The 27,925-nt window shown below is 44.9% G+C and overlaps 1 protein-coding gene across 1 annotated transcript in view; it reads right to left on the bottom strand.

Annotated features, from left to right (window-relative positions):
• The window catches only part of mRpL46 (mitochondrial ribosomal protein L46), a 78,562-nt gene extending 52,503 nt beyond the window's left edge, over positions 1 to 26,059 (bottom strand). Inside the window, exons 1-2 of the mRNA XM_068357385.1 lie at positions 25,825 to 26,059; positions 23,605 to 23,759 (exon numbers count right to left, since the gene is read on the bottom strand). Coding sequence (XP_068213486.1) covers positions 23,605 to 23,759; positions 25,825 to 25,918 — 249 coding nt within the window. The 5' untranslated portion in view covers positions 25,919 to 26,059. The remainder of the gene's footprint in view (positions 1 to 23,604; positions 23,760 to 25,824) is intronic.
• Between the last annotated feature and the right edge of the window lie 1,866 nt (positions 26,060 to 27,925).

The following is a 27,925-nucleotide window of genomic DNA, read 5'->3' as shown; positions in this document are numbered from 1 at the left end:
CAGCACCTTCCCACTGCTGATGCGGTAGCTCACGCATGTCAACAGATGGTGCAGCAAGAACATGCGTCTGGCAGGGTGGACTGCGCATCGGTGGTGGAGCTCTCACAGGTGGAGTGTGGGAGCAGGCAGCCGCAGTATCTGCTGAGCGCACAACCTCGGCGGGTTGTAGGTTAACAGGTGCAGTGTTAACCTTCTCAGCATGATACTCCTGCATGAATGCCGCAAGCTGAGACTGCATAGTCTGCAGCATGGACCACTTAGGGTCTACCGTGGTTGGAGCAACAACAGACGGAGCAGTAGCCTGTTGTGGAACCACTCTACCTCTCTTGGGAGGTGTGCAGTCATCAGATGACTGCAGCGAGTCCGAACTGACCCAGTGGCTACACCTGGGCCGTTGGACTCGCTCGGAAGGGACCTTACGTTTGAGCGGTCGTGAAACCTTGGTCCATCGTTTCCTCCTGGAAACTTCTTCCACAGACGAGGAATGTAAGGGCTCATTCGTCTGTTTGTGGATGGGACGATCTTTGACAGATACGTCCGCAACCACTGAGGATACATCCGTGCGCCGATCAAGGCCTGCCGAACCCTTTGGTCCTTCGACATTGCTTCTCCCCTGGGCTTGGGAGCTTGCAAGAGGTCCCGGACTGGGAGGACGACTGGCACGCACAGATGTACCCTCATGCGCAACACTGACACTGACACTTTTCACATCACTAGCACTGATAACACTTCCCACTGCACTTTTCGCTTTCAGCTCTCTGACATCTGCCAAGAGCTGATTACGGTCATTAGCCAATGACTCCACCTTGTCACCGAGAGCCTGAATGGCACGCAACATATCCGCCATGGATGGCTGAGCACTAGTAGCAGGTTCGGGAGTCACCACCACAGGGGAAGGAAAAGGTTGAGGGGCATGGGGAGAGGAAAAATCCACAGAGCGAGAAGAACTCCTCCTGATTCTCTCCTTCTCTAACCTACGTGCATTTTTAAGGAATTCGTTAAAATCGAATTCCGAAAGCCCAGCGCATTCCCCACATCGATCTTCCAATTGACAGGATTTACCCCTACAATTGGAACAAACGGTGTGAGGATCTATAGAGGCCTTCGGAAGACGCCTAGCACAAGTCCTAACGCTACACTGCCTGTACTTAGGGACTTGAGACTGGTCAGACATCTTGAATTTAGAAGTAGTCAAGGGGGAATTCCAAAATCTAGCAAAGTTCGTTAACAATTAATCCAAATTAATTCCAAAAGCTTGCTGAGCTAATGATAAAGCTTCCTGAATAGCGAAGGCTAAACTCTAGAGTGAATACATCACCAAATCGTGAACAACTCCAGAATCAACAGCGTATCCAAGTAGGTCTTGCCGGCGGCACGACAGAGGAAAAATTGAGTTCTTGTTGACAAGAAGTACTTGAGTACCTACTCACAGATGGCGCTGTTGTGTACACCCCCACCTGGATAGCGATCGCTGGCGTATCCCGACCGTAGATTTCTGTCGGGCAACGGAGTTGACAGCTACATGATCATCGGGTAAGATTAATATTGAAAAAATGTTATTTTTATTAGTAAAATAAATTTTTGAATATACTTACCCGATAATCATGTAGCTGTCAACTCCGTTGCCCGACAGAATTCTATGGAGGGATACGCCAGCTATCACAATACTAGAAGGGGGTGTACTTACCAGCGCCACCTGTGGCCAGGTACTATAGTACTTCTTGTTGACACCTCCTCAATTTTTCCTCGGTCCACTGGTTCTATATGGGGAGGAAGGGAGGGTCGATTAAATCATGATTATCGGGTAAGTATATTCAAAAATTTATTTTACTAATAAAAATAACATTTTTCAATATTAAACTTACCCGATAATCATGTAGCTGATTCACACCCAGGGGGGTGGGTGAAAACCAGTGTACAAGATTAAAGGATAGCTAAGTATCCCATATTTCATATAACAGTTATCTCAAATAACAATGAAATAATAAGTACCTGGTAAGGAAGTCGAATTGAACCGTTACTCTGCCTCTTTTTTAAGTTCGTCTTCCTTACTGAGCGCAGCGTTCCTCTTGGAGGCTGAATCAACCCAAAGGTGCTAAAGTATATAGGGCTGCAACCCCTACTAAAGGACCTCTACACAACCTCTAACCCAGGCGCTTCTCAAGAATGAATTGACCACCCGCCAAATCAAAAGGATGCGGAAGGCTTCTTAGCCTACCGTAACAACCATAAAAAACAACAATACAAGCATTCAAGAGAAAGGTTAAAAAAGGTTATGGGATTAAGGGAATGTAGTGGCTGAGCCCTCACCTACTACTGCACTCGCTGCTACGAATGGTCCCAGGGTGTAGCAGTTCTCGTAAAGAGACTGGACATCTTTAAGATAAAATGATGCAAACACTGACTTGCTCCTCCAATAGGTTGCATCCATTATGCTCTGCAGAGAACGGTTTTTATTAAAGGCCATCGAAGTAGCTACGGCTCTTACTTCGTGGGTCCTTACCTTCAGCAATGCAAGGTCTTCCTCCTTTAAGTGAGAATGGGCTTCTCTAATCAGAAGCCTTATATAATACGAAACCCCATTCTTGGACATGGGCCTCGAAGGTTTCTTGATGGCACACCATAAGGCTTCTGACTGTCCTCGAATAGGTTTAGACCTATTAAGATAATACTTGAGAGCTCTGACAGGGCAAAGAACTCTCTCTAGTTCGTTACCTACCATGTTGGAGAGGCTAGGTATTTCAAACGATCTAGGCCAAGGACGTGAAGGAAGTTCGTTCTTTGCTAGGAATCCGAGCTGAAAAGAACATGTTGCAGATTCGGTCGTGAAACCAATGTTCTTGCTGAAGGCATGAACCTCACTGACTCTCTTAGCTGTTGCAAGGCAGACGAGGAAAAGAGTCTTGAGGGTAAGGTCCTTGAAGGAAGCTGACTGGAGAGGTTCGAACCTAGGTGACATAAGGAACCTTAAGACTACGTCTAGGTTCCAGCCTGGAGTGGATAGACGACGCTCTTTAGAAGTCTCAAAAGACTTAAGGATGTCTTGAAGGTCCTTGTTGGAAGAAAGGTCCAAACCTCTGTGGCGGAGAACTGAAGCCAACATACTCCTGTACCCTTTAATCGTAGGGGCTGAAAGGGATCTCTCATTCCTAAGATGTAATAGGAAGTCAGCTATTTGGGTCACAGAGGTATTGGTAGAGGATACTGAATTGGCTCTACACCAGCTCCGGAAGACTTCCCACTTAGATTGGTAGACTCTACGAGTGGAAACCCTTCTAGCTCTGGCAATCGCACTGGCTGCCTCCTTCGAAAAGCCTCTAGCTCTAGCGAATCTTTCGACAGTCTGAAGGCAGTCAGCCGAAGAGCGTGGAGGTTTGGATGTAACCTGTCTACGTGAGGTTGACGTAGAAGGTCCACTCTTAGAGGTAGAGTCCTGGGGATGTCGACTAGCCATTGAAGTACCTCTGTGAACCATTCTCTTGCAGGCCAAAGGGGAGCAACCAGCGTCAGCCGTGTCCCTTCGTGCGAGATGAATTTCTGCAGGACTTTGTTGATTATCTTGAACGGTGGGAATGCGTAAAGGTCGAGATGGGACCAGTTCAGCAGAAAAGCATCCACATGAACTGCTGCAGGGTCTGGAACTGGGGAACAGTACAGCGGAAGTCTCTTGGTCATGGAGGTGGCAAACAGATCTATGGTAGGTTGACCCCACAAGGTCCAAAGTCTGTTGCACACACTCTTGTGGAGGGTCCATTCCGTGGGAATGACCTGATTCCTTCTGCTTAGGCGATCTGCTGAGACGTTCATATTGCCCTGAATGAACCTCGTGACCAAAGTGAGGTTTTGACTTCTTGACCAAATGAGGAGGTCCCTTGCGATCTCGTATAGGCTCCTCGAATGGGTCCCTCCTTGCTTGGAGATGTAAGCCAAGGCTGTGGTGTTGTCTGAGTTCACCTCCACCACTTTGCCTAGCAGGAGGGACTTGAAGTTCAGCAGGGCTAAATGAACTGCTAGTAGCTCCTTGCAGTTGATGTGGAGCGTTCCCTGTTCTTCGTTCCACGTTCCCGAGCATTCCCGTCCGTTCAAGGTCGCCCCCCAGCCCGAGTCCGATGCATCTGAGAAGAGATGAAGATTGGGGGTCTGAATAGCCAACGATAGGCCCTCCCTGAGAAGGAGATTGGTCTTCCACCACAAGAGAGTGGTCTTCATCTCTTTGGTGACTGGGATAGAGACTGCTTCGAGAGTCAAACCCTTGTCCCAATGAGCTGCAAGATGGAATTGAAGAGGGCGGAGGTGGAGTCTCCCTAGTTCGACGAACAGGGCCAGTGATGAAAGGGTCCCTGTGAGACTCATCCACTGTCTCACCGTGCAACTGCTCCTCTTCAGCATGCTCATGATGCAATCTAGGGCTTGGCTTATCCTTGGCGCCGATGGAAAAGCCCGAAAATCCTGACTCCGAATCTCCATTCCCAGGTACACAATGGATTGGGAGGGAATGAGCTGAGACTTTTCTATGTTGACTAATAGACCCAGTTCTCTGATTAAGTCCAAAGTCCAGTTGAGACTCTCCAGACAGCGACGACTCGTGGAGGCTCTCAACAGCCAGTCGTCTAAGTAGAGGGAGGCTCTGATGTCCGATAAGTGGAGGAATTTTGCTATATTCCTCATCAGATGCGTGAACACCATAGGAGCTGTGCTTAGGCCAAAACACAGGGCTTGGAATTGGTAGACAACCTTTCCAAAAACGAATCTCAGGAAAGGTTGGGAGTCTGGATGAATAGGAACGTGAAAGTAGGCATCTTTCAAGTCCAACGAGACCATCCAGTCCTCCTGCCTGACCGCTGCTAGGACCGACTTCGTCGTCTCCATCGTGAACGTCTGCTTGGTGACATACGCATTGAGCGCGCTGACGTCCAGCACCGGTCTCCAACCTCCTGTCTTCTTGGCCACCAGAAAGAGACGGTTGTAGAAGCCCGGGGATTGATGGTCCCGGACTATAACCACTGCCTTCTTCTGCACAAGTAGCGATACCTCCTGGTGCAACGCTAGCCTCTTGTCCTCTTCTTTGTAGTTGGGAGAGAGGTTGATGGGAGATGTGGTCAGAGGGGGTTTGAGGCAGAATGGAATCCTGTAACCCTCCCTCAGCCAACTGACAGACTGTGCGTCTGCACCTCTCTTTTCCCAGGCTTGCCAGAAGCTCTTGAGTCTGGCTCCTACTGCTGTCTGGAGATGCGGAGAGTCAGTTTTTTCCCTTAGAGGCCTTGGAACCTTTCCTAGACTTGCTCCTGGAAGAGTCTGGACGGGAGCTTCCTCGGCTGGGGGCTCTACCACGAAAGGGCGGTATGAACCTCGTAGCAGGAGTATCAGCTACTGGGGTGCGATAAGTCCTAGGGACTGAGGTAGCAACCTTAGTCTTACGAGCCGATGAGGCTACAAGATCATGTGTGTCCTTTTGTATCAGGGCAGCAGACAATTCCTTAACCAGCTCTTCGGGGAAGAGGAACTTCGAGAGCGGAGCGAAAAGGAGTTGAGACCTTTGACAAGGTGTAATGCTGGAAGAAAGGAAGGAACAAAGCTGTTCCCTTTTCTTAAGAACCCCTGATACAAACAACGACGCAAGCTCGCCAGATCCATCTCTAATGGCCTTATCCATGCAGGACATCAGTAGCATGGCAGAATCCTTGTCCGCAGGGGAGGTCTTCTTGCTGAGGGCCCCCAGGCACCAGTCTAGGAAGTTGAACATCTCAAATGCTCTAAAAACACCCTTCAGAAGGTGATCAAGGTCTGAGAAGGTCCAGCAAACCTTAGAGCGCCTCATTGCAGTTCTACGAGGCGAGTCTACCAGACTTGAGAAGTCAGCCTGGGCAGAGGCAGGTACTCCCAAGCCTGGTTCCTCTCCTGTGGCATACCAAACGCCCGCTTTAGAAGTGAGCTTAGTCGGAGGAAACATGAACGAAGTCTTGCCAAGGTGCTGCTTAGTCTGCAACCACTCCCCTAAGATCCTAAACGCTCTCTTAGAGGACCTTGCTAGGACTAGCTTAGTAAAGGTAGACTTAGCTGGCTGCATGCCCAGCGAAAACTCAGATGGTGGAGAGCGGGGAATAGCAGAGACAAAGTGGTCTGGGTATACCTCCCTAAACAGAGCCAAGACCTTACGAAAGTCAATAGAAGGCGGGGAAGACTTGGATTCATCCACGTCTGATGAGGGATCCAGGTGTGCCGCCTCATCATCAGACGCCTCATCACCAGAGTGTAGCGAAGAGATCGGAAAGGTATGCTGAACAGCAGAGTCAGTACGAGCTGGAACATCAATATTAGTGGTTTCCTCTTCAAGACTCTGTTGAGGGAACACCTGAGGCTCAGACTGCAAAGGCTGAACAAAAGCAGAAGCAGAAGGTAGGCGCATGGGTGGAGGAGGCTGACTCCTGGCATGAGTGGCTGAACTCAAGGGTTGAGCTTGCTGAGAGGTTGGCGGAAGCGGAGTAGTAAGTTCCTGTTCCTGTGGTGTGAGCGGAGAGCGATGAGATAGAGGCTGCGCAGAACAAAGTAAATGTCTCGCCAGTTGAGGCTCCTGAGGCGCAAGGCTAAGGTGTTGTGGTGCTTGCCTAGAGGAGGGTTGAGCTCGCTGCAGCGAGAGCTGAGGAGACTGACTCATGGTTGGGAGAGGTTGTTGTACCTCGACTGAGTGTTGCATCACTGGTGGAGCAGCAAGTGAAAGCGGAGGAAGAGGGGTATAAGCCTCCTGATCCCATTGCTGAGGTTGCCTTAAGGAAGGCGGAGGCTGAACACCACTGGGAACAGTAAACTCAGAACGTGGCTCAACATCGTACGCCTGGCAGGTGGTACTGCGGTCAGGCGGAGCGAGCGCAGGCGGAGCGAGCGCAGGCGGAGCGAGCGCAGGCGGAGCGAGCGCAGGCGGAGCGAGCGCAGGCGGAGCAAGTGCAGGCGGAGGCGGAGGCGCAACCTTCTCAGCTCGACACTCACGCATCAAGACCGAAAGTTGAGACTGCATGGACTGCAGAAGAGACAACTTGGGGTCGGCAGACACTACGGTCTGCTGAGGCAAAGCCTGAACAGCAGAGATCTGTTGCGGCAGAACCTTACTCCTCTTGGGCGGAGTGCAGTCGACTGATGACTGTGGCGAGTCAGAGCTGAGCCAATGACTGCAGCCCGGTTGAGCGCTCGCGTACTGGACTCTGCGTTTGAGTGGTCTAGAGACCTGAGTCCAGCGTTTCTTCCCTGACAATTGATCAGCGGACGAGTAAAAGACGGGCTCAATCGTCTGCAGGTGGGAGTGACGGTCTCTGGAAGACACGCCCGCAACCACCGAGGATACTTCTGTGCGCCGATCAAGGCCTGCCGAACCCTTTTGCCCTTCGACATTGCTTCTCCCCTGGGCATGGGAGCTTGCAAGAGGTCCCGGACTGGGAGGACGACTGGCGCGCACAGAAGTATCCTCACGCACCACACTGACACTGACACTAGCACTTGGCACTGCACTGACACTAGCACTCGTCACAGCACTGGCACTAATACCACCCACTGCACTCTTGACCTTAAGCTCCTTGACTTCGGCCATAAGAGACTTATGATCGCTAACCACTGACTCTACTTTATCGCCTAAGGCCTGAATAGCACGCAACACAACAGACATATCAGGCTGAGGGCAAATAGTAGGTTCGGGGGTAGCCACTACAGGGGTAGGAAAAGGTAGGGGATCATGAGGTGAGGAAAAAAGTGAAGAGTGAGAAGAACTCCTCCTAACTCTGCCTCTCTCTAACTTAGTTGAATATTTCAAAAGACGGACAAAATCAAGTTCCGAAAGTCCGGCGCATTCCTCACATCGATTTTCTAACTGACAGGGCCTGTCCCTACAGTCAGAACAAGCGGTGTGAGGATCTACCGAGGCCTTCGGAATACGCCTATTACAAGACCTACATCGTCTATGGGTGAGGGCTTGTGAAATGTCAGACATCTTGAATCCAAAGAGTTAGCCAAGTGGGGTTTCAAAATCAAGCAAAAGATCGTTAACCGTTAATCAGGACTATATAAAAGCTATCTAAGCTAATATAAGAAGGTTTCCAGTAAAGCGACAGCCGAAATCAAAGAGAAATACTTCACCAAAGTCGTGAAAATACTCCAAGAACATAAGCGTATCCCAGAACGTCTTGCCGGAAGCACGACAGAGGAAAAATTGAGGAGGTGTCAACAAGAAGTACTATAGTACCTGGCCACAGGTGGCGCTGGTAAGTACACCCCCTTCTAGTATTGTGATAGCTGGCGTATCCCTCCATAGAATTCTGTCGGGCAACGGAGTTGACAGCTACATGATTATCGGGTAAGTTTAATATTGAAAATAACATTTTTCAATATTAAACTTAGCCGGTGATTATATAAGCTGATTCACACCCAGGGGGGTGGGTAGAGACCAGCATTACTTGTTTACATTATTATGAGCTAAGTATTTTGTATTTCATTTTAGCAGTTATTCAAAATAACAAACATAAAATAAATAAGTACCTGGTAAGGAAGTCGACTTGAACAATTACTCTGCCTTTTTAAGTACGTCTTCCTTACGGAGCCTCGCGATCCTCTTAGGATGCTGAGCGACCCCTAGGAGCTGAAGTATCAAGGGTTGCAACCCATACAACAGGACCTCATCAAAACCTCTAATCTAGGCGCTTCTCAAGAAATGACTTTGACCACCCGCCAAATCAAGTAGAATGCGAAAGGCTTCTTAGCCTTCCGGACAACCCAAAAACAATAATAAAACATTTCAAGAGAAAGATTAAAAAGGTTATGGAATTAGGGAATTGTAGTGGTTGAGCCCTCACCCACTACTGCACTCGTTGCTACGAATGGTCCCAGAGTGTAGCAGTTCTCGTAAAGAGACTGGACATTCTTAAGATAAAAAGACGCGAACACTGACTTGCTTTTCCAATAGGTTGCGTCGATTATACTTTGCAGAGATCTATTTTGTTTAAAGGCCACGGAAGTTGCGACAGCTCTACTTCGTATGTCCTTACCTTCAGCAAAGCTTGGTCTTCCTCATTCAGATGGGAATGAGCTTCTCGTATTAACAGTCTGATAAAATAGGATAAAGCATTCTTTGACATAGGCAAAGATGGTTTCTTAACTGAACACCATAAAGCTTCAGACGGGCCTCGTAAAGGTTTAGTTCGTTTTAAATAGAACTTAAGAGCTCTTACAGGACATAAGACTCTTTCTAGTTCATTTCCAACCATACGATAAGTTTGGAATATCGAACGATATTGGCCAAGGCTGAGAAGGCAGCTCGTTTTGGCTAGAAAACCAAGTTGTAGAACATGTAGCCGTTTCGGATGAGAATCCGATGTTCTTGCTGAAGGCATGAATCTCACTGACTCTTTTAGCTGTGGCTAAGCATACCAGGAAAAGAGTCTTTAAGGTGAGATCTTTCAGGGAGGCTGATTGTAGCGTTTCGAACCTGTCTGACATAAGGAATCTTAGTACCACGTCTAAATTCCAACCAGGTGTAACCAAACGACGCTCCTTCGTGGTCTCAAAAGACTTAAGGAGGTCCTGTAGATCTTTATGTTGGAAAGATCTAAGCCTCTGTGACGGAAGACTGATGCCAACATGCTTCTGTAACCCTTGATAGTGGGAGCTGAAAGAGATCGTTCTTTCCTCAGATATAACAGGAAGTCAGCTGTTTGAGTTACAGGGGTACTGGTCGAGGATACGGATACTGACTTGCACCAGTTTCGGAAGATTTCCCACTTCGATTGGTAGACTCTAAGGGTGGATGTTCTCCTTGCTCTAGCAATCGCTCTGGCTGCCTCCTTCGAAAAGTCTCTAGCTCTCGAGAGTCTTTCGATAGTCTGAAGGCAGTCAGACGAAGAGCGTGGAGGCCTTGGTGTATCTTCTTTACGCGTGGCTGACGTACAAGGTCCACCCTTAGGGGAAGTGTTCTGGGAACGTCTACTAGCCATCGAAGTACCTCGGTGAACCATTCTCTCGCGGGCCAGAGGGAAGCAACTAGCGTCAACCTTGTCCCTTCGTGAGAGGCGAACTTCTGCAGTACCTTGTTGACAATCTTGAACGGAGGGAATGCATATAGATCTAGATGTGACCAATCTAGTAGAAAGGCATCTATATGAACTGCTGCTGGGTCCGGGATTGGTGAGCAAAATATTGGGAGCCTCTTGGTCATCGAGGTTGCGAAGAGATCTATGGTTGGCTGGCCCCAGGTGGCCCAAAGTCTCTTGCATACATCCTTGTGGAGGGTCCATTCTGTTGGAATTATTTGTCCCTTCCGACTGAGACAATCTGCCATGACATTCAAGTTGCCTTGGATGAACCTCGTTACTAGTGATATGTCTAGACCTTTTGACCAGGTGAGGAGGTCCCTTGCGATCTCGTACAACGTCAGAGAGTAGGTCCCTCCTTGCTTGGAGATGTACGCCAAAGCCGTGGTGTTGTCCGAGTTCACCTCCACCACTTTGCCTTGAAGGAGAGACCTGAAGCTTTTCCAGGTCAGACGTACTGCCAGAAGCTCCTTGCAGTTGAAATGCATTGTCCTTTGACTCGAGTTCCATAATCCCGAGCATTCCCGACCGTCTAATGTCGCACCCCAGCCTACGTCCGATGCGTCCGAGAAGAGAACGTGGTTGGGAGTCTGAACAGTTAGGGGAAGACCCTCTCTAAGGTTGATATAGTCCTTTCACCAAGTCAGACAAGACTTTATCTTTCCGGAAACCGGGATCGAGACCGCTTCTAGCGTCTTGTCCTTTTTCCAGTGAAAAGCTAGATGGTATAGAAGAGGACGGAGGTGTAGTCTTCCTAGTGACACAAATTGATCCACGGATGACAGTGTCCCTACCAGACTCATCCACAGCCTGACTGAGCAGCGTTCCTTCTTCAGCATCTTCTGGATTGATAGCAGGGCTGGGGGCTGATCGTCTTGTTCAGCAACGTCCTCATCAGAGGGTTCCTCATCCGAAACTGATGAGGAAACGGCAACGGAGTGGGTAACGTCTGACTCGCTGAATCCGGTCGCACTGGTGGATGCGTGACGGAGCCGGACGCAATATCATGGAACTGCTGCACAGTCTGTGAACTGTCAACAACCATGGGTGCGCGAGGAAGTACAGCGTCAACCCGAAACGGTCTAGACCGTCTGGGTTGTGCAGTCAACACCCTACCGGGTTGCTGAGGTTGACGCACTGCGTCACAACAAGTCACCTCTGCTGGTTGTTGAACGTCCTGAACGTCAACAACCACCTCCGAGCGTCGCTTAACGTCAACGTGCGACTGGCAACCCACACTGGGTCGCATCGGTGGAGGAACCACCTCAACTGGCAGACGCGAGTAGGTTACCTCAGCGTCAACAGGGCGCACAACCGACCGGTTGGAAGGTTGTTGGCCTGAAGGAGGAACCACCTCAACTGGCAGACGCGAGTAGGTTACCTCAGCGTCAACAGGGCGCACAACCGACCGGTTGGAAGGTTGTTGGCCAGAAGGAGGAACCACCTCAACTGGCAGACGCGAGTAGGTTACCTCAGCGTCAACAGGGCGCACAACCGACCGGTTGGAAGGTTGTTGGCCAGAAGGTTCTTCTCCGCATTTAAGTCCTCTATCAAGGACGCAAGCTTGGACTGCATGGCTTGCAGCAAAGCCCATTTAGGGTCTACGGGAGCAGGTGTGGCAACAGACGGGGTTAGCGACTGAGGCGGAACCGTTTACCATCCCTGAAAGCCTTGTTATGTGTGACATAATAGTACAGCAAAACTTCAAAGGCTTGACAAAAGCTGAGAAGTTGACCTGTAAACAACTTGGAGCGTCTCCTGGCTAGGCGCCAGGGCGAGTCTACCAGAATTGAGAAGTCTATCTGGGCAGAGGCATGAACTCCCAAGCCGAGAACTTCTCTCGTGTCATATCAGACTCTCGCTCTATAAGTCAGTTTAAAAGAAGGGAAATCAAAGGCTGTATCCCTAAAAACTCCTCCTGGTGCAAAAACCAGTCGCCTAGCCAACGTAACGCTCTCTAGGAGAGCGAGAGAGCACTAGCTTAAAAACAACGGCTTCGAAGTAGCTAGGCCTAGTGTAAGTTTTGACGTTTAGGCGAACGAGGAGCAGCAGTTACAAGATCCGGACGAAGATCCTTAAAAAAAATCATCATGATTTAATTAAAGTCCATAGGAGGCTTAGCAGCTTAAGGCTCCTCTCCATCTGACAGAGTCCTCAAGGGAATATCAGTAGGAGGGAGAACAGCAACTTCCTCATCCACAGGAACCTTGTCCGATAAAAGCTAGGTTACCTCAGTGAGTCTCTCACTGGTGCATAAGTAGCAGACCAGAAGGCAACGTCATGTAACTGCTTGACAGTCTGTGAACTGTCAACAACTGAACTGTCAACCACAACAGGTGTGTGAGGACGTACAGTGTCCACTCGAGACTGCTTTGACTGTCTAGACTGAGCAGTCAAAACAACTCTAGAATGCGGAAGTTGACGCACCGCGTCAAAACAAAACAACTTAGACTGTTGTTGTACCTCGCGAACGTCAACGGAAGATTCCGTGCGTCGCTGAACGTCAACATGCGGCTGGCAGGGTACACTGGAACGCATGGGTGGCGGGACTCTCTTGGAGTGCGGGAGAAGGTCGCCTCAGCGTCCACAGGACGCACAACCGTGGTTGGTTGTAGGCTAGAGGTTGGTGCAGTGTCAACCTTCTCCGCACGAAAGTCCTGCATCAATGACGTTAACTGAGACTGCATGGTCTGCAGCAAAGACCACTAGGGTCTACAGGAGCAGGTGCGGCAACAGACGGTGTGACTGCCTGATGCGGTACCGCTTTGCCTCTCTTAGGAGGTGAGCAGTCGTCGGAAGACTGCAGCGAGTCCGAACTGACCCAGTGGCTACAACTGGGCCGTTGGACTTGCGCGGGAAGGACCGACTTGCGCTTAATAAGCCGCGAGACCTTGGTCCATGGTTTCTTACGAGAAACCTCTTCTGCAGACGAGGAATAAATGGGCTCTCTCGTCTTAGAGTTGGTGGGGCGATCTTGGGTAGATACGCCCGAAACCACAGAGGGAAAACGTCTGTTCGTTGATCAAGGCCTCTCGAACCCATAAGTCGTTCGACATTACTTCTCCCCTGGGCTTGGGAGCTTGCAAGAGGTCCCGGACTAGGTGAACGACAGGCACGAACAGACGAACCCTCGGACGCAACACTGTAACACTTTGCGCATATCACTTTATCGATTTTCTGTTTTGCACTTATTTCACTGAAATCGAAACTTTTACTGATTTCTACCTGAAACACGCAATTCTACCCTTCATTAAAAGGTAGTAATTGCGAAATCAGTCGTATAATGCAAGCTCATTAATACCAGCAAAAAACAGAAAACATATTTTAAGATAAAAAAATCAGTGGCTGGGAAAGAGACTAAACACTAGTTCATATAACTACGTTTTCAATCTCTCACTGCACATAGCCTGGGGACGAGAATAAAAAACTAAAAACGTTTTATCCTTCCTCCCCGTACAGCGACTAGGGACGAGAGCAACTCGAGAAAAACGTTACCCGTTTGAACGGAACGTTTTCTCTCCTCTCTCTCCCTCCGTCTCTATCTCTCTCTCTCTCTTTCTCTCTTGATTTCGCTAAGAGAAGAGCCCAATTATATATCGTCAAAAAAACATGTTACAGTATTTGACTAAAGGAAAAAACTGAAAGGTTTTCCAAATAAAAAGTTCCTTTAATTTAGAATTTAAAACATTTAAGCTAAGAAAGAATGAACAAAACGTCAGAATCGATTTACTCTTACTGCAAAGTGAAACCGTGATACACTCTCTCTCTATCGTAACGATAGAGCGCATGTTGAACGTCCTGAACGTCAACAACTGCGTAGTCTAAACGTTAGTTCATCTTTGAAAACAGTACGAAGACTATCAAAGAAATTCTTTCATAAAACATTAAATTTTAAAAAGTTTTAAATTCTTTAAAGGCTAAATACGATATAACGGGCTCAACGTTGATTAACTTCGGTTCCAAGAAAGGACCGCCTACTATCAGGAAAGGTCGCATATAAACAAAACATAAAAATTTATTTTTATATGTTTATAATAAATCGAAAGTTAATCGAAGAGGCCTAATAAAGGCGGAGAGATATAAAATATATAGATCTATAACGTGTTAAGCAAAATTACTAAAAACCTAAACACACTTCCGTCTAAGGGAAGGGTCGGCCATTTAAAAGTGAAAGAGATTCCATACTCTCCTTGTCACCATAATTAAATCTATCCAAAACGAGTTCAAGTTTTGAGATGAAGATAAAACACCTGCATAGCGAAAGCTCAGAACTAGAAATGTGTACTTCACCAAAATATGTGAAAACCAATCCAGTAAGCAATAGCGAATTTAGTAGGTCTTGCCGGTGGCACGACAGAGAGAAAATTGGTTCTGTGTTTACATTGAGTACTGAGTACCTGCTCGACAGATGGCGCTGTTGATGTACACCCCCTACCTGCATAGCGATCGCTGGCGTATTTTGAACGTAGAGTTTTTCTGTCGGGCAGCAGAGCTGCAGCTTATATAATCACCGGCTAAGTTTAATATTGAAAAGTCTTATTTAAAAGAGCTTGTTAATGCTATCTTGGTTTTCTTTGCTTCACATTTTTCTTTCTTTCTGTTCATCACGCTGGCCCTTCTCACAAATGATCGTTGCCAACAATATCTCTGTCCTTTATCCCTATCAACAAAAGGCGTTCTATCTCTTCAGGGTATTGCTACGATGTCTTGTAATAATGGTGATCCCCTTCGATGGTTATTTGCTTTAATGGCTGCCTTCAGCTTGATGATCCTCGAGATCATAGGCCTATTCCGGCCATATTGTTTAGCCATACAGTATCACTCACATGCACACTGCTCTCATGTTTTTCTATAATTTCTTGCTTCAATTCTAATGAAAGAATTGCCTTCTTCTTGTACTGAAACTTAGCTTCATAGGCACCATGATTATAGGTAAAATCAAAAAGGAAATGTGAGAAAAGGAAGAAAATAAGCACTATTAATAACAGCCAAACAGAGGACAACCACTCGATACATACAAGAACAGAGAACTGAGCACTCGACGCTCAATGTCGTAATGTTTACTTCGTATGTTGGAGCAACACTTCGAATGTCGAGGCAGAAATTTGGTCGAATTTTACTTCAAATGTTGGAAAATTTGTATGTTGGGACATTCGTATGTAGAGGTACCACTGTACTTTCATGCATGGTATAAGTTTTTCCGAGTGTTATTTTATTGAAGCTATAGGCAAATATTTTATACATGTAAGATATTGTTGAATGTTTTTTCCAAGATTGTATACGAGAGAGTTTCGGTGATTTAGGTAATCAATTCTCATCTTACCCAGTCTAGTATTCTAGGTACAGTAGTATACTTTCGCACATCCCCGATTGTTCTTTTTCTCCTTCGGAGGCTAAGTTCAATCCCTCTCTCCCTCTGTAAGCCTTCGGCTTAATCCTAGTGGTTCTATCTGTATAATAATTCAGGTATAACTATTCTAGGATATGTCTGTCCTGACCTGATAACCAGGTTAGGGCAGAACATCAGAGTTTCTAGTCTGTGGTCTGCTTCTTCCTAGCATAGAGAAAGTCTCTCCTTTGCTAGGTTTGGGGCGGACACAGGAAGCTTTGCTTCCCTAGTCCATGTTGGAAGGATGATTCCTTCCTCTAGTGGCCTAGCAGACTGTCCTGTGTTGTTTTTCTCAGGCTGGAGAATGAGTTTTCTCTGTGCCCGGCGAAATAACTTCACCTAACTTTGTTCTGGTTGGGAGGAGGTTAGCAAGTATTGCCAATCTTCCTCCCTAATAGACAACTCTTGGTTAGGATGAGCTTCCCTAACGGCTGAGTGTGTCTCCTGCTAGAACGAAGTCTATAGGACCCTTATCCCTTCCCCACCTCTCTTTCTTTTTCTTTTAGCCGCAGTCCTACTTCCGTACCTAGTATAGGTTAGGATGGAGGACAGGCTCAGCTCTCTGCCGGCCGGCACTACGTGTCGGCCGGCAGAGACCCTTTATTCTTTGCAGAGTGAACCCCAGACCTCCCTTGGTCTCCCCCTTCCATGTCCGTCGGTAGAGCCCGCCAGACTATGGATTCTTTGGAAGCCTGAATGTTACATTCTCCCCTTCCATAAGTTCACTCTTTCTGGATGGAAGGTCGTATGGCAATGCCGCCTTATAACCTTACATCCATACTGTTTCTCTGTCTATTGTGTTGCACCTCAAACCCGGCTGCCGGCTTAACAGCCGACAGCCGGACAGGTGGAGGTTCTCTGGTTCTTGGCTACTGTCGGCGGGCACGGGGGTTTTATTACCTTTGCATGCCGGCAGGGGAAACACAGCCCGAATCTGCTGGCTACTACGATAGCGGCCAGCAGCCGGGTTTTAGTGTTTTCAGCCGTCGGCTGGCAATGATTGCCGGCCGGCACACAGTCGCGAATCAGTGGGCTGCCGCCTATTAGTTAAAGATAGTATATCTTTGATCTGTAAAGGGGTAGTTGCCGGCCGGCACAATAACATGCGATGTACAGTAGTTGCTATATTCGTAGTGTAGTACACACAGCATTAGTAGAAACTGCTGTACAGAGTTTGTGATAACACTAAAGTTCTTCATCATACTTAATGTTATCTTGTACAGCCTTTTGTTGAGACCGTACTTTATATAGAAAGTGAGTTCTTTCTGTATGCTTTCAATCCCGTATATTAAAACTACACATTAAATTTCCGTTTAGGAAATTACATAAGGTATTCTAGTATAGAATTAACCTTACTTTTAATATTTTGGGAGGTTACAGCAATTGACTGAACAGGAAATACAAGTATGTGTCTTTCCTTCTTTCTTTTATAGCTTTTCTATATAAGCTAAATGTTTCAATATAAGTGAAAAGCCTTCACTTGATACTCATGGATTTTTCTTCTCTTTACAGGAGGACCATCTGAAGTGCGGGAGTGTGTTCTGTAATGTCCGCAGTAGGAACTTCTGTGGACATCAATATTGCAGGAGGCACACAGCATGCGCAGCCTCCAGAGGTGTTCTCCGCTATTGGGACCCTCAGGTTTGTACAGTTTGTTCTAACCTGATTACCGAGGCTTTTGACGACCCTAAGGCTGCGTTTACACCAAGCGAATCGAATTGATTCAATTCATGGAGAATCATTTGACTCGAGTCATTTTGAATCGGTATAGTTCCAACCTACTGAATCTGATTAACACATCATTCAGTACCAAGGCAGCCTTCGAGGAGTATGGACGTCTTTGCTGTTGCAGAAATAGCATTGTTGCTGTGGCTGAGAAAGCGTAGACGGAGGCAGCGAATATGGGTGCATCCAATAAATTCCAGAAGACCTGAATTTGGGAGCTTTGAACATTTGATCCCAGATTTGGTCAATAATCCGGAGAAGTTTTATGACTTCTTTAGGATGACCACAGAACAATTTAAGATGTTGGTTGAGTTGATGGGACCCTCCATCAAGAAGCAGAATACCAATTACCTTAGCAATATCAGTCCATAATGCAGCAATTACATCACGATTACGGTGCATAGCATCACTGGGATCATAAATAGCACATCGTTCTTGCACTAAACTGATGAGGAGTTCCACATGCTTGATGCTTCCTGCTCGGCTGACTCGCCTTGACTGATGAAAAAATGGGACCGCGCGCATCAGTGATTCTGAATCGCCATGAATCTCCATGATTTGAATTGACTCGATTCGCTTGGTGTAAACGATTACATTGAATTTAACGTGGCGAATCATGACGAATCATGAATTGGGATGATTCTCCATGAATTGAATCGATTCGATTCGCTTGGTGTAAACGCAGCCTAAGTCAAAGGAGTCAAGGGATGCTGCCAGGGAAACGTTACGATCTTGGGTGAGGGGTTTTCAGAAAAACACCTCAGGTCCCTACCTTCCAAATGAGAAGATGAGGGCCTACCTTTTCCCTAAAGCATCGGCTGATGCAATCATCCCCCAGCCTCAGGTGGAGATACCTATTGCCCTGAATCTGGTAGATTCTGAAGTCTCAGCCGCCCTTCAAGACATCCAAGTGGACGATAGGATGTTGGAGGTGTCGGATTCTACTGAGAAGGACCTTCTAGGAGAAGGTCAGGAGGAGGAGCTGTTTCAGACTCCTCAAGTAGAAGAGCAAGAAATCGACGAAGTGTCGGTTACGTCGGTTCCGGACCCAGATCCGGTTCCTTCTACATCGTCTGCTATCCCAGATGAACTGGGAAGGACTCTTTCTTCCATTGTTGAGATGATCCAACAAATTCAAAGGAAGAATGATGAGAAGGAGGCAGCAATGAAACTGGAGTTACGTAGACTTGCAGCATCACGTGGGCCCCAGAAGCGGCTCACCGTGAAGGATCTTCCCTTGTGCTCGAATACCAATCCTTGGAGGTATGCCGAACACATGCCAATGACAACCGGGGAGATCGTGATCTCAGAAAAGTTGGGAGCAATTCCCCTGGAAGAAGTGGAATTTTGGCCCAACAAAGATTTTTATCCGGACTGCTATGCCCGTCTTAGGAAGGAGCCAGCCTTAAAGGAGGAGACGGAGCCGGAGGTCATAGTTTTTTACCATAGTAAAGCTCAGACGTTACTAACGAGCTCGATGAAAGAGAGGGGCTTCACTAACTCGAAGGTACCCGCCTTGAGTAAGAAGCTTCCCTCCTTTGTGGCCTCTCCTACCAGAGCCTTTCCCTTCATGGAAAAGGGATATAAGGCAGCCTTAAAGGCGGTGGAGGCAGGGCAACCATGCCCCTCCTTGGAGGAGTGCAAGCTGTTATCTCTGACCTTGCCCTTGGACCAAGAAGACTGGAAGGACGTACACCTTACCTTCTCAGTCGGGAAACTGGAAGCTGATATTGCTGAACGCCAGTTCGGTGAGGCGCTTCCAAAACTGTCGGAGGCTCTCTTGCGTAGAGAGCAAGAGACAAAGGAAAGACTTGCGGCATCGATGTCGTTGCAAACGACACTAGAAACGATGGCAAGTGACCCCAAGAACCAGGACATGTTCATGGTTGTGGCCAAAACCCATCTGGCCACAGTTACGAAGGATTTCTATAGCTTTATTAAAGCTAGGAGAGCCTGTAGAGAGTTCGTGTTCGCCTCGGTTGCGGTGAGGCACGAACCGAGGAAACTGATCTCCTCTCGTATTTGGGGTAAAGACCTCTTTCCCAATGAAGTGGTTAAAGAGGTAGTAGACAAAAGGCCTAGGCCATCCTCTTGGCCGGCTAAACCCTACCGACAGCAACATCAACAACAACTTCCTGTGACCGCGGTGCCTCAGACAGTGGCACAGCCTCCAACCACGTACCAGCTGGTACCTCAACAAACGGCGACACTGTCGCCAGTTCTTAACCCAGCCTCCGAAAGGCAGACTTCTTCCTTTTGTTCGAGAGCCAGAGGAACAGCCAGAGGTTCTTCTAGACGCCCTTCAAGAGGAAGGGGATCCAGGGGAGGACGCGGTCAAGGAGGCAAGGCCTCAGGTCCACAACAGCAGAAGTAGATACTTCCAGTAGGAGGAAGATTACAGCTTTTTAGGGATCGCTGGACCTTCGATCCCTGGGCCCACAGCCTAAATAAGAATGAACTAGGTTGGAGCTTGAGCAGTCCTCCACCTCAATTTCCTCAATTCTTCCAACACTCAACCCCCGCTCTGGAAGAATATGTCCGAGGCTCTTAGTCAAAAAAGTAATCCGGAAGTTTAAGTCCATCAAATTCCAAGGAAGGCTGTTTTGTGTTCCAAAGGAGGACTCAGAAAAACTCAGAGTCATTCTGGGCATATGCTGTGTCTATAGACTTGTTTGACGCTTATTGGCACGTTCCAATTATTCGTCACCTCTCCCCCTACCTAGGCTTCAAGTTACTTTGATAACTTTACGCCTTCAGAACCATGCCTTTCGGGCTAAACATAGCCCCAAGGATTTTCACGAAGCTCGCGAACGCAGCTGTCCATCAGTTACGCCTAAAAGAGGTCCAAGTAGTAGCCTACTCGGACGACTGGCTGGTGTGGGCAGCATCCAGGACAGAATGCATTCAAGCTTCTAAGATAGTGATCCAGTTCCTGGAACATCTGGGATTCAAGATCAACATCAAAAAGTCTCGTCTTTCTCCAGCTCAAAAATTTCGGTGGTTGGGAATCCACTGGAATTTGGAGTCACATCGGCTTTCCATTCCTAGTAAGAAGAGGAAAGAAATAGCAGGATCTGTCAAGAGACTATTGAAATCCAAACGGATATCAAGACGTGAACAGGAGAGAGTGCTGGGCTCTCTACAGTTTGCTTCGATAACAGATCCAGTGCTAAGAGCACAGCTTAAGGATGCAACAGGGGTCTGGAGAAAATATGCATCAAACGCGCAAAGAAATGGCACCTGTCAGCAGTTCACATTCAAGAGTTCCGCAATGTGACAGCGGACGCTCTATCTAGGTTTACACCTATAGAGTCAGAATGGTCCCTTGACGCAGGATCGTTCTCCTTCATCTCGAGTCAAGTCCCACAGCTGCAGATAGACCTCTTTGCGACGAAAGAAAACAAGAAAATAGTTTGTTACGTGTCCCCTTACGAGGATCCGTTAGCGGAGGCAGTGGACGCTATGTCCCTGGGCTGGATCAGATGGTCCTGTATCTATCTGTTCCCTCCGCACACCTCCTTTTGAAGGTCCTCGATATGCTGAGATCCTTCAAAGGGAAAGCTGCAATAGTGGCCCACAAGTGGCCAAATAGCGTGTGGTTCCCTCTGGCACTGGAACTACGATTAAAATTCGTTCCGCTACCGGATCCATCCCTGTCTCAGCGAGTACAGAAGTCGACTGTCTTCGCTCCATCACAGAAAACACGGAACCTACATCTCATGATTTTCTCTCCTTAACGATGAGAAAAAGATTCGGTGTTTAAAAGTCGGTTTAGACTTTTGGAGGAAACCAGAAGACATTATGAGGCTTCAGGGAAGAAATAGCTATCCTTTGTCAAGGCGAAGAAACTGAAAGAAATCCCGACAGATTCCTATTTATCATTCTTCATTCACCTTCATGAGCAAGGTTTAGCAGCCTACACAATTCTATTGTTCAAGCCTGCCTTGACAAGTCAGATACCATATGCCTTACAGGTCGACCTTTCTAACGACGTTCTTAATGAACTAGCCCTTCAGCGCTTCCAAAGACCATTTGCTTGGTCATTAGATATGATTCCTCATTGTGTATAAATAATGAACAATGAGGAATGTGCTTAGAAGGTTTTGAATTTAAGTCATATTTCTGTTTGTACTCGCCTTGGGGGCCAGAGTTGATGAATAGTGGCTCTCTCTACAGAGGAAGGCCACGTCCAGTTCTTGGAGGGAGAACTGAATCTATTTCCAGACCCAACGTTTCTTACCAGGAACAAGCTACCCACCAACAGGTGGGGTCCCAAGAGAATCTGCCCTCTGGAGGAAGATGCATCTTATGTCCAGTGGAGTGCCTAAAGGTCTACCTTCATAGAACTTCAGACTTTATGAGAGGACAGCTGTTCAGAAGAGAAACCCTGGGTTCAAAGTTATCTATAACTAAGGGCGAAATTCACCCGTGTTATTCGCAGAACGGATCCAGACAGTACACCCGTTAGTCATGATGCGAGGAAAGTTGCCTCCTCCATAAAATTTCTTTAATTATATGGACCTTGAACATCCTTGTTTGCACACCAGCTGGTAGTCATCCAAGGCGTTCTTTATGCACTATGCGAAGCAAGTGGAGCAACTTATGAGATCTGTGGTAGCAGCAGGTAGAATTCTTTAACCTTCTGTTTTAAGTCTGCGAGGAACAGTGTAATTAATTTGGGACGATTAATTAAGAGGGTGCGCGTGTAGTCACTGTATGTTACTACACGCTGAGCGATAGGCCACGAAAGTGTCCTTACGAACTGTTCCATTGACGTCGGTAATCTGTAGCATAATACGGACACTTGTGCCAAGCGTTTTTTATGCTAGTGTATGTAAACAGTATACAGACTATATCATTATTATTAATAATTCTATTGAAGTGGCAAATCTGTTTCCTAGTAGATGAAACAATATTTTCTGTTGACTGTTTTTCTTTATGCTTTTATGCTTATCATCCACATTATATAAATTTTATAAATGTGATCTGATATGTTCGTTTATTAAATTTTAATAAACTAGTTCATAATGAACCCTGCGTCTTTTCGCCCACACTCATTTTATTAGAAATGTACTGAGCATTAAGATTAAAATATGGATATTTTTATCATGGTATGTCTTTCGAGACTGTTCCCTGATTCAAGCAAAAGTCCACTCACTCTAACCCTTCCTTGGAAGGGTTGACGTGGTACCCTAACGGGTTGGTGGCAAAGAGGCAAAATTTGTTTCTATGCGGATACAACCATTATCCAATAGTTACTAAGAGTGGTCACTTTGGGGAAGGTGTCACAAATTCATTCTGACTTTGGCGACTCTTATACAAACTTAGCTTTATAATGTATAGGGCGGGACCACTATACAAGCTTGTCATTTTGTCATCCATAAGTTTTTATGTACTCCTCGAGACTTTTCCAGAGTCTAGCGTGACTCATCCCTGTAGGGGGCAGGAAGCACTAACATAGTTCATGCTTAGATGAAATGATGTATGACGGTAACATCATAGGTCTCTAGGTCTAGACGGACCAGGAAAATACTTTCTTGAGAGTACGGCACTGATTGGGAATCCGCAGATACAGTAATGCTCTGGATGCCTCCGGTAGGCAACAGCTCTTGTTTACGTTAAAAGATTTAATTCAAAACGACAAGAGCTTACATTTATACATAGTAAAGATAATACTCAACTTCCTAGAGGCAGAAGAGGCCGGAGAAGTCATCAAAATGTTGAATTAAATCCAAAAAAACGAGAGAACACAAGGGAAAACACCGAGTAGTAGAGCTACACGAAAAAGAATAAAGAGGGCGCTACCGCCTTCATCAGATACACACTGGAAACGGAATAGGAGAGATGCCTTATGAGCGGCTCTCTTTTCATTCTCGTTTCAGATTCTTGTCACTATTCCCCCTCGAAGCGGTAATACTGTTCGGGGCGAAGATAGCTATGTGACGTGTCAAGAATACGTCCTCTGATATTATGCGATATCCCTGTGAGATTATTTAGGGATATTCGCTCCAGGAGTTAGAATTCTGGATACCTTAAGGTAAAATTCTCTGGGAATATCACTGTAGTCAAATATACCCTAGAAAGCTACCTAATAGGAACTTCCATCAGGACGACATGGCTACCTCACCCAAAAATAGATTTTTCGCTTCGCTCAAAATCCATTTTATATATAGATAGTCAGACACTTGCTCTTTATCATATAAAGGAGATGAGGACAAATTGAGGATTCCTTATACCATGACAAAGACAAGGAAATGTCTGCCTGGCTCTTTGGGGATCATAAACTTTTACTCGCCAATATCAAAATGCATACAGCACTGTAATTGTGAAGTATTAAATTTGCATATCATACTAGAATACGGCATTTATAAATATTAAAATTACTCCATTCTTAATACCTGTACTTAATACATGCTTCCCTACCTTTGAATATTCCTCCTCAATTGGCGTCATAGGTGGACAAATGACAGGAAGCCTTGTTATGCATGCAGCACCAACTATCTGCCATTTCCCAACTCCCTCGGACACAAAAGATGGTAGTTCTGCATCGACAGCTACTGATGAAAATTTCAGTCCTCCTTCAAAAATAAAGAAAATAGGTTTGGATAAAAATCTAATCTAAAAACCTTGAAGTTATTACTTTGGTTCTCATAGCTAAAACTATATTGATTCTCTTCTATAACTGTATAGAGTATATATTGTACTGTAGTAGATTTTATTAAAATGACAATTAGGGGAATAATCTGAATTTCTCCTAACTATACAAACCTGAGTTATTTACATAGAAGAATGATAACAATGAAGCTGGAATACGGCAAATATTTTCTTAAAATAACATAATCCTTTTATTTTATATAACAAAATACTTTGTAAGATAGTATTAACTTATCATTCTTTGTAGAAAAAGAAAGAAGATGCAAGTCATACTCAAGCTTACGTCATATGACTTTGACGTCATAGATGAGGCGAGGTGTTTACCTATCGCCATTATGCTTTCGTTAGTTTAAAATAGGTTGAACAATTTCTAATCCTACCTTTTAAGCTATATCATAGCGATCAAATATCAAACAAAACAAAATAAGCAAATGCCTAAACCCGTATATAGGAGTACATCACCAATAAAACTGCTAAAATCCAGGTTAATCACGAGTGAATTCCTACGATGTTGCCAGAATGGCGGCAGGAGAAAATCTGGTGCTGGATGGAATAGTTCTGCCTAGCTCCGGTGGTGGTGCTAGTGTACACCTGGCAACTATATCTGCGATTGCCGCGAGTTTTAGAATTTCTGCCGGATGTCAGGGACTAAAGCCATTGTTATATAACCAGCAGGTAAGTTTAATGTTTAAAAGTTCAGTTTGCTTAACTGTAAACATGCAAACAATCACAAAAATACTGGAAAAGTAATTAAAAGCCAAGAATCCCAACCAGTGGCAAATCGGATGTTCTCACTGATGGCAGAAATAAGAATGGGTGCTCGGTAACCTAGCAGGGGGCCAAGACTTCCCCACTCCAGGCCGGTAACAACCGGTCCCCTGTTTATGCCTTGTTATAAAAGTTTAATAGCCATCTACTCCAGTTTCGTTGATAATCTACTGTATGTAAATGGCAAAGTATTATATTTGAGCCAAAACAAGTAAAATCTATCACCAAAATAATGACCCACAATGCTCGAAATGTGCAGCACATCAAAGTAAGCTACCTTTTGCCAAAAGAGAGGAGCTAAGACCATTTAAGGGGTGTATTAATATAAATTAAAGGTAATTGTGATACTTTAATTCAACACTGATTACAGAAACCAAATATTTTCCCCACTGGTTATCTAGTGTTTTAGAAGCATTTTTTTACCATTACTATTACAGTACTGAAATTCATATGTTTTCATAATTACCCACTGTTTCTCCCTGGGACCTCCCATAATTGTTACACAGTATGGGAGATTATGAAAACTAATGAACAAGTGGTTCACGGCAATATCCAGGGTCAGAAATGGATAAAACATAAGAGCCACTTGGAAAAATACATGGTTTGCATATCTAGCTATAAATCAAAAGAGGACCTTTGTATGACAATGGACAAGGCCTTCTGAAGGCATAGACAATGGTAGTTTCCTTCCAATGTTATTGTCGTTCGTAGCCATTAATGTCATACTGCAGAACCCCTTACCTAATTAAGCATATGGGTGTGTTCGGCCTAATTAACAATATTTAACCACTCGCTGGTTTTTTCTCCACTCTGGTTCGCAATTTAACATTACGTCAATGCTTCTCTGTTCTGGCAAGTGGTACATGGATATGTTGGGCACGTCAGCCGCGTCATCAAGTATTCTGACGTTTTTGCTCCTCCATGACCTGCTTAGCTTGCAATTTAACATTATTTTACTGCTCCTATGTTCTGGCAAGCGGTATATGGATATGCTGCATACAGACTACCCAGTATCATATATTTGCCATGTATTAACCTACGACAATGATAGGATGGGGTGTTTAAGCTAACTACCCACCAGGGTCCTCAACCGGTAGTCATGATTTTAGTTGCTAAAGAATACCAAACATGTATACATTAACATACTATAAATTTGGGGTCAGATAGAAAACACATGAGCAAATATTAACGAGAGAAAAATTACATAAGCGAAACACTTACCGGGAGAGATGGAAGTGAGCCCGTGTGTTTCCCTCACTCTTAAACTCGTCCTCAACACTCTAAAGAGGCACGGAAATAATCTATTAGTCTGCATCACTAGTGTCTCTTGTATCAAACATGTAAATGATCAAATTTCGTGTTTAAATGTCGCTATACTTTCAGAATATTCATCTAACTACTCGGACTTTAGGGTTAGCGGTGAGGTCAAAATAAGGTGAAGATTTTATTATTGTCAACATTGAAAACATCAAAGCTAGAATTCCAAATAAACGTCAATGGGCATAATTTCCGCCATTTTGAAAAGAGATGTGTCCACCATATTAGAACTCTAATAATTGATTACCATTAGTAGCTCATATACTATTTATCCCGAATCTATTAAAAAACTAACTGATATTTTTTAGTGATGGAAGTTTGTCCATGTTATGAAATTAACGATTCGAAAAAAAAAATAGTCCTGAGTAGCATATTATGGTACATGGTTTGGGGTGGGTTATTGTAAACCAGGATCAAACACTTCCACTTACTTTATTCACTATCACTCTCATACATGCAATCACATACATTCACATTTCACCTAAAATATTAATCTGCACCCTAAACTTATCTATTTTAGCAATTACTCTTTGATAGCAAATGGTCGCAGATTACGATGAAAATATTATTTTCTACTGTCAAAATTATAAGAAAACCAACAACCCAATAATTACCTAAAACAACTAAACTAATTAATATCACAGATTCTCAAAACAATAAACGTTACATTAAATTTCTTTCTTAACTTCAACAAATACCAAGCATAATAAAACAACTGTAAAATGTATCATAATAAAATACTATATTTTTGTCAAAATAACAGGATGGTTTTCATTCCTCATAGGGCTCATTCCACTGCCAAATACAACCATATATATATATATATATATATATATATATATATATATATATATATATATATATATATATATATATATATATATATAAATCATATTGCTTTTCACCCAACCATTACAATATCCAAGCACCGAGTGACATCTTTGCTAGTTCAGTCCGCACCCAATCGGTCTCCTGTGCTTTCAAATATCAATATGTTTAACAAATATAATCAGATGCATACAGCTATCTTGACATAGTTTTCTCTATTTCACCATAACTTTAAGCAAATTCTACCTTTCGACTCCTACCAGCAGTAATTTACAAAGGGTTTTTAGACTCACAATCACAATTACTAGACTCTAGTAATTACTGGATTCAGTATCACAATTTGACAAGGTTTATCTACCTCTCTATCATCAGCTTTCTATGTAACTATTAAGGCACTTCCCGTAGCTGACAAAAAAAAAGGGGGGGGGGTGATTTTTCTTCTTTGTTCCTCTTTTCCAAGAAAAACGTTTCAATCAAAACAACAAAAGCAGCAGGGATTCTTATCTTTTAAAATGTACCATTAAATTCATTACTTCTCCGCTAATCGCTGCATTCAGATAATACTCCTATAACACATTATTCTCTGTTCATCGCTGTTCAGATAATATGCCTATAACACACTGTTCTCCGTTAATTACTGTTTTCAGATAGTATTCCTATAACACATTATTCACCGTTAATCGCTGCTTTCAGATAATATTACTATAACACACTATTCTCTGTTAATTGCTACTTTCAGATAATATTCCTATACCACATTATTCTGCTTTCAGATAATATTCCTATACCACATTATTCTGCTTTCAGATAATATTCCTTTAGCACATTATTCTGCTTTCAGATAATATTCCTATACCACATTATTCTGCTTTCAGATAATATTCCTATACCACATTATTCTGCTTTCAGATAATATTCCTATACCACATTATTCTGTTTTCAGATAATATTCCTTTAGCACATTATTCACCGTTAATCGCTGCTTTCAGATAATATTCCTATACCACATTATTCTCCGTTGATCGCTGTTCACATAACATTCCTGTAACACACTATTCTCCATTAATTGCTGCTTTCATATAGTACTCAAATAACACATTAATCTACGTTAATGACTGCTTTCAGATATTCCTATAACACATTATTCTCAGTTAATAGCTGCTATCAGATAGTATTC

The sequence above is a fragment of the Palaemon carinicauda genome, chromosome 33 (assembly GCF_036898095.1).
Source record: "Palaemon carinicauda isolate YSFRI2023 chromosome 33, ASM3689809v2, whole genome shotgun sequence".
Classification (NCBI taxonomy): Eukaryota; Metazoa; Arthropoda; class Malacostraca; order Decapoda; family Palaemonidae; genus Palaemon; species Palaemon carinicauda.
The sequence above is the reverse complement of the archived record's forward strand: the minus strand, read 5'-3'. Positions and strand labels throughout refer to the sequence as shown.